The sequence below is a fragment of the Anticarsia gemmatalis genome, chromosome 7 (assembly GCF_050436995.1).
Source record: "Anticarsia gemmatalis isolate Benzon Research Colony breed Stoneville strain chromosome 7, ilAntGemm2 primary, whole genome shotgun sequence".
Lineage (NCBI taxonomy): Eukaryota > Metazoa > Arthropoda > Insecta > Lepidoptera > Erebidae > Anticarsia > Anticarsia gemmatalis.
The window spans coordinates 4,324,149-4,331,972 of NC_134751.1; the positions used below are offsets into that span (position 1 = coordinate 4,324,149).

The 7,824-nt window shown below is 36.0% G+C and overlaps 1 protein-coding gene across 1 annotated transcript; it reads right to left on the bottom strand.

Moving 5' to 3' along the window:
- Nucleotides 1–5,210: 5,210 nt before the first annotated feature.
- LOC142974319 (carboxypeptidase Q-like) lies at nt 5,211–7,614 on the bottom strand. Its single transcript, XM_076116569.1, has 3 exons — nt 7,393–7,614; nt 6,831–6,960; nt 5,211–6,619 (listed from the first exon to the last, which is right to left on the bottom strand). Exons 1-3 carry the CDS (start codon nt 7,590–7,592, stop codon nt 5,531–5,533), a joined length of 1,419 nt encoding a protein of 472 aa, XP_075972684.1. The 5' UTR covers nt 7,593–7,614; the 3' UTR covers nt 5,211–5,530.
- Between the last annotated feature and the right edge of the window lie 210 nt (nt 7,615–7,824).

Genomic DNA, 7,824 nt, shown 5'->3' on the forward strand with positions numbered 1-7,824 from the left:
ATCTATCAATGGCTCGAAATACTATAAACATATTTTTTTAAAATCACCATCAAAATATAAACAACATCTTGAGTCTCTACCTAGCACTAAAGAAACAAGGCTTAATTTTATACCTTGTATTAAATTTGAATCCATTTTAAAGCAAATGCACCTATGTTTTGTAGTACAACCACTCCTCAAAGTAAAGATAGCTGCAAGAAAAATAAAGGTTTTAAAAGACTATACATAAGTTCAGTACTTCAGTTATTAATATTCGTTGCGGTTGGCAAGCTTGTTCAGCATTATGTGTGTGTACGCGTGCCGGCGCCTTCGCACAACGAATTAGTGCCGTTATTGCTTCATGCCGAGCCGCTAAGAATAAAGCCGAGATGTCTTTCTCATAACACGATGCGGGGACGACACGGGAACGACATCACACGTTTTTCTACTACTATCGACTGCTGACAACCTGCTAGCTGTCAAAAATGCTTGTATGACTATCGGTTCAGTTTCCCAGCGGGCGTCGTAGAAATTATTGTAGTACATTTTAAATATCAAACTTTCAATACTCGATGGTTCCGATTTTAGAGAATCGTGCTACAGTAGCACTATTCTGTAGCACTATCGACTTTTGACAACTGTCTAGTTATCGAGAAATTTTGTATGAAAACCTTGTTCTCCTGACGGCACCTTCGGGACTATTTTGGATGTATATTTTAGACTAGCTGACTCGAGCAACTTCACTTGCACATAAGAGAGAATGGGTCAAAATTTTCCCCGTTTTTGTAACATTTTTCAGTGGTACTCTGCTCCTATTGAACGTAGCGTAATATATAGCCTATAGCCTTCCTCGATAAATGGACTATCTAACACTGAAATAATTTTTCAAATCGGTTCAGTAGATTCTGAGATTAGCGCGTTCAAACAAACAAACAAACAAACTCTTCAGCTTTATAATATTAGTATAGTATAGATGTCAAACTCTCGATTCTCGACATTACAGATTATACAGAATTGCGCTGCAATACATTGCTGTTTTGACGTAATGTGTTAATCACTTTAATCAATCTAAGGGAGAAAGTAATGCAAGGCATAACGACTTTTAAATAGATCAGTCAATTGATATACGTGATGGCGCTCCAGATTGTAGTAGAAATAAATGTGAAAATGTATTGTATGTTTGTGTTTGTTCTACGTAAAAACGGCTAAACTACTTTAAACAATCTGGCAGGAGATAAATTATGTAGATGATATAAATTAATCCAGTTTCTATGATATTACAAATACAGAGTGTTCGGGTTTAAGGTGCCTTAAGCCACACACGGACGTACGAACGGTCCAGTTGATTAGATGACCCACAGGTAGATGCAACTGAATTTAATTAAAGCACTACCCGAGAGCTACGTGTCTATATGCGAATTGTAACAAGTTTGTACCTTAGAAACAGAGAAATGTACGTATGTATTAAACTCACCACTATCCCACTGCTGAACAAGTCATCTCCCTTAGATAATGAAAGAGATGAGGAGGCGGATGAGAGAGGCGCTGACCAGATTTTTCTACAAAATTTCTCGATGATAATCCGGTTGTCAGTAGTCGATCGTAGTAGAGAATCGAGCTTTTGTCTAGTGACCATCAATATGACGTACACTAGTTGTCAACTAACTGTTAAAATACGTGATTTGCATACAGTATCGCAGTTCTGTACAGTCGGTACCATCGAATATCGAAATTTTGACATTTAGAATGTACTGCCAAAAAAGTTTCTACGACGCCCGTCATAGGCGCTGATCAGATTTTCATATAAAATTTCTCGATGAGAAGCCGGTTGCCAGTAGTCAATCGTAGTAGAGAATCAAGCTACAGATCCTCAAGATTTGCTCAGTCAAGTGTACAATGATTAGGCTATATCCACACAAGTAATTAGTGTGCAGTAATCTTGAGGGGACACGCAATAAATCAAGGGGCGCATCTGTTCGCCGCTATTAATTCCGTTTACACCCTCACTAACACGTATCACGTCTGCTGTAGCTCACAACTCACTTTGGATTTATGAAATTAATGTGCTGTTATAGTACAGTCAACCTTTTGATAAGAGACCAACACAATTGATAAAAGTTTGCAAAACTAAAATAAACCTTTATCATTTGTGTTGGTTTCAAATGAAAAAATAATCGAAACTAGTTCAAATTCCCACTGTCAATGTTACTCAAATGATTCAAAGTTACCCAAATTGACCTTAATTTTATAATCTGTTTTGTTTTGAATGGTGACTGCCAGAATGATCGGCCGCTGGACGAATTAAAATGACTGTTTATTTAAGGACATTATAATTGAAATCTTATAATTATAAATTGTATATTTTGGGTTTTAAACTGCGGATACTCTGGTCCTCATATTAGGCATGCCTGTATTGTGGGGTCTTTCCCGGCTAACCGATTGAATTGATATTAATGCAGTTTAAATATAAATGTAGTTGGAAATTGAAGTAAAAAAGCAGTAATTATTTTCTAAAATGTATATCTTAATGGCTGAATCATGAGTCTGACAATAATATTATATGAATGTTTATACATTGCAAGTCTGTGATAGAAGTTTTTTACAGCTAAATGTTCAGTCAAGTGTTAAAAAACAAATGAAGACTTGAAATATATTTTTTCAATTTAAAGGCTTACTCACATCAACTTGCTTCAAGGCGGGAATTTGCCACAAACATTTAACCACTACAAGCTCAGTAAAAGGGTTGTGAGAAAACATTCTGTTTGTTCCCGTTTAATTAGATTCCTGAAGTTAAGGTACGGGTGTATATTACGCAGGTTTGTGTATCTACGGTGAACTTCGAAGTACGAGGAGTCAGTTGCGATCACCGGTAAAGTATCTAGGTTAAGCAGCACTTGGCGCGGTCGTTCTATAGATGGGTGACCGCTTCGTGGTATCTCCCCAGTCGGTAAACTATCTGGGTTAAGCAACGCTTGGCGCGGTCGTTCTATAGATGGGTGACCGCTTAGTGGTATTTCACCGGTCGATAAACTATCTGGGTTAAGCAATGCTTGGCGCGGTCCTTCTTTATACGGGTGACCGCTTACTGATGCTGATGCTAAATTCACTGGATGAGACTACAGAGTTGTCAATTGAGAAAAGAGTCGTTAAGTCATCAAAAACCTACGGCCTGCTTAAAGAACTTTGACATAAGGTTGACCACTAACCATACGATGAATCAATAAAAAAGTCTGGTGTATATGTAAGCAGGTTTGTGTATTTAAGTTTGAAACGTCCAAGATTTGATCGAGGTCCCAAATTCAGCGCTAATTTGAATTTTAATTAGAACAAACAACGGACCTACGTTTCTTAATGTTCAAGGTACTTGTCTGTTTTGTTAGCCTAAATAGACTACGGTAGGAATGTTTGCAACTGAATACTTTGCTTAAAAATATTTCTGAAAAGGCCTACGTTGTGTATTTAAAGAAAACTGTGTGTATAAGTAAAAATGTGTCTACAATTTTAAAATATAATAGTACATACATAATATAACGCAAGTTATACCCAAAGTAATAATTCCCCTTTCCCCATAAGTAATGTTCGTTTCATGTAATAGGGGGCAAGCATACGACGTCCGCTGTATCGCTATTGCCAAAAACCGGACACGTTACCAAAGTCCGGGCTACTATTAAAAAATACTTAATCTAATATGAATAAAAAAAAAGAAAGACCTTGGCGCGGTCATTCCATAGATGGGTGACCGCATAGTGGTATTTGATCTGGGCGAATCCGTGCTTCGAAGGGCACGTAAAAAGTCGGTCCCGGCTGTTGTCTACTTAGATAACACTCGTTAAGCCAAGTCAGAGGCCCCTCGGGCGGCTTGAACAACTTTAACACTAGGTTGACCACTAACCATACGACAAACAAACAACAAAACAACAACAACAACAACAATGATCAACAGTCGGATACAGAATGACTGCGCTACAGAGGCTGTCAAACAATAACTTAGTATTATTGTTAAAATACTTCTCTTGAAAAAAAATCGTTTAGATTAAATATTATTTATAAATCTGGTATTAAAATAAGGCGTCCTTCAAGGTATCATCTTGGACCCACATAACGAGCAGTAAAACCTTGTATTTTGAACGTATAAATTTATTCAATCAACCAGGATATTCCTAACATTTTTATTTATTTACAAGCAGAAGCGTGAACAAGATTTGCCGAAAATATACCTACATAAAGGGCAGTGATAAAATTCGGAGGTCTATTACATTTTATGGACCTTAAGCCTTTATTTGATTTGCCGTCTTCAATCAAATCTGTTACGGCTCTCCACTGTTTTGGTATAAATATAAAAGATCACAAGGGCTTGGTTTATTTACTTTTAGGTAATAGATATTTTATTTAACGCTTGATTTATTAATAAATGATAAAGTCCATATTTTTAAGGTATTATGGTTATAGCTTGGCTTATTTTAATAAAAGCACGCATAAGTAGGTCGGGTACCATTTTTTTAAATAATTACATTCATTGGTTTTGGTTTATATTTAACATTTTCTTTGACAATTTGTATTTAAACGTGTGTAAGTAACATTAACTCTCTCACGTTGCTAAACATCAATATTTATACTAAACAAGCTCATTTTCTAAACAATTCAAAATACGCCGATAGTTTTGATGGAAACTTAAAGCGTACCGAACATTTCACTGTCGTTACCAGACATGTGACCGACATAAGCACATTGCGTAACACTCGAACTGTCGTCGACGTACCCGACATGTGCCCACTCCTCACACAAACACACCCGCGCTACCAAAAAGGCTTACTCTAAAAATGTTTTCAAACACGCCACCAAGAATTCAGAAAGAATTACGCTAAGCATGGTTACCGCTCTTTGCAATAACACAATGGAAGTTTTATTTCACGATTAAGCAAAAATACGACTTCGTTATGCCACTTTTGAAGTAAAGTCTCGCATTCAACTCACATAAAACAATTTCTAAGAAACAAAAGGTTCTTTTTACGAATTCGGTGAGTTGTTCCCGTGAATTTTTCTTAATTTTTACCTTCGCACATTTTTCTTTTTGAATGTTTACTTTGTTTTTTTTTATCGTCGGTATTTACACAGTTCAGTTACAGTATTAGTTTACGATTCGCAAAAGATATTTACGTATACCCCGATGTAAGTGAAATGGCAAAGCAAATATTTAACTGTCAGCTTAGGTTAATATAAACACAACGGTATATGTTCAATAATACGTGTATTTTTGTGGTGATAGTTACAATTTATTGAATTTCAAAGGATTGTCGTGACAGCGCAATTTATCGCGACACGAATGTACAAAGAGGCGCCTGAGGCTTACGTATTGATTGCGCGACACAAAATGTAACACAAAAGCGAGCTGAGCTGATTTGATTTTGTTTTGTAAAATTGCGGATTTTCTTTTTCATTACAATCGAAGACAATTTCAATCATAAGGATTTACATATTCAACTAGAACTTGATTGTATTGCGCTTCGCTAGTGTTGTAAGCTTTAATACAGTTTCAAATCTGAATTTAAATTCACTGGCGGGGAATATCAACCGATAAGTCTGCTATAACATAACTAAACGCAGCCCAAAACGCTGCGCATTCAATTACATCAGTCTTATTTTGTACATCCATTGTGTCACCTTCACTGTGGTGGAACCAGAAGTATCTCTCATTTTGATTTAGAAGCGATGCTCCCGGTATTCCTTTATTTATAAAAAGCACTATATCTGATCCAGGGTATCCACTATTCCCCATTTTATTTATCGGTGCGAATTGTTTTAACACTTCTTTCACAATACAACGGGCCTGTTTTGACCCCGCAACATCTAAGCCTAAAGGTCTGAACGTTCCTTCATCAGATTCCATAATAAAATTGATATCAGAAAGTTCCTTTGTATGTTGTTTTAGGTATGCTTGAGCACCCACCAGTCCTGGTTCTTCGGAAGTCCATAAGATAGCACGTACAGTTCTCTTTGGTTTAAGCTTTAGAGCGTTTAGTACAACTGGAACGAACCAACTTATCATCATACCGCCTCCATCATCCATGGCGCCTTGGCCTACATCCCAACTATCAATATGACCAGACACAATTACCAGTTTCTCAGGATGTTCAGTACCTTTAAGATCAACAAGTGTGTTACGTGATGTTTTAGTATCGAAAGTATTAGACATTTTTATATTCAAGACTATTTTTTCTCGTTCATCTTGCAGTCTTCTTAGCAGATCTGCGTCTTCCAAAGTAATTGCAGCTGTTGGTATTTTAGTGACGTTATCAGCGTAATACTGTGCTCCTGTATGAGGGGAATATATTGAGAACGGTGTGATACTTCTCACGAGGGTAGCTACTGCGCCTTTTTGGGCTGCTTTTGATGCCCCTTGACTTCTATAAACAACTGTATCACCGTAACTAACGTATGGTGCGTCAAATACTACTATTTTTCCTTCGATTTCTTTTCTGTTGGTAGCGTCGAGTATTTTAAAACTACTTATAACTATGGCTTCGGCTGTGATACCTTCTGATGGTGTGCTCACACTGGTACCAAATCCTAGTATGGCAATGTTTTTTGTACGAGGTTGCAGCATTCTTGCTGATTCGTGTAGACGTACCCAATGTGGGACCTGGAAATTATAAATAAACGTGGTCTTTCCAAAGTGCTCAAGAATAATGATTTATAATAAGTTTTGGTAAAGTATAAAACTTCACAATGAATTCATTCTTCTATTTAGGCAACTATAATCTATCGTATTGAACGATAGACTTACAAGAAATTGCTTTAAACACATATAATTTGACTAGATTATGCCAATGTATTATAATATTTGTACATACCTGTAATTCTTCAGTTGTAACATCATTTACACCGTGTTGTCTTGTTAGGTTTATCATATGGTCTATTGACCTTTCCAGATTTTCAGTTCCAGATGGTCGTGCCCCGAATTTATCAATAAACTCTGTGTATCTGCAAATCAAGTATAATTTTATTTATTTCGATCAACATTATAAGTTTAAATAAAAATGTCTGATATTAAAGCTTTTTACTAACTTTACACATGCATCGTTAGAGCAAGTGTTAATTATTTCTAATATACAAATTACTTCGAAAACTCTTTCGTGTGTTGCCTCAGCTTCTAACTGTTGACCACTTGCATGGGAGTTGCCATATTATACTACTCGGCTATCACTGCTTATTCATATAAATATAGCTATATTCGAATTTTATAACCTTTAAATGGTATGTTAGAACAGCAAAATATAACGACTAGTTTATTTAAAAAACTACAATGAGACTTGCATAAAAATCAGCAATTAATCTCAAAATCCAAACAGTTACACTAAAATTAACGATTTCATTTATATATTTACTACAAAATAATAACGTAAATTTACTTACTCTTTATACATAGTTTCTCCCAACCCCCTCATTCTAATCTCTTCCATGATATGTCTTGTCACATTTTGATACGCTGCTATTTCTTCAACCAGTTTAGGATCTAACTCACAATCATCATCAATACGATTTATTATTACACTAGATTGCACAAAACCACAAAATAAAACTAAAACAAATATACTTTTACGTAAATAGACCATTATTTATAACAGCTCAAGAGCTAATGCGGTGTTATCGGGTTTTTAGTGAACTTTCGATGTCAGTAGTACAAATAATGCTTTGATAACATTGTGCTGATAACTTCCCTGTTTGAACTATAACTGTGGACTAATTAAGATGACTCACTTTCGATAAATCTAATATATAAAATTCTCGCGTCACAGTTTTCGTTGCCATACTCCTCCGAAACGGCTTGACCGATTTTGTGAGCAT

Bases quoted from the DNA above. Each gene is read 5' to 3' on its own strand.
- LOC142974319 (XM_076116569.1), bottom strand. From the start codon at position 7,592: ATGGTCTATTTACGTAAAAGTATATTTGTTTTAGTTTTATTTTGTGGT. The intron at 6,961-7,392 runs GTAAGTAAATTT...CTTGATTTGCAG, and splicing joins GGAGAAACTATGTATAAAGA to ATACACAGAGTTTATTGATA. The intron at 6,620-6,830 runs GTATGTACAAAT...TATAATTTCCAG, and splicing joins TTACAACTGAAGAATTACAG to GTCCCACATTGGGTACGTCT.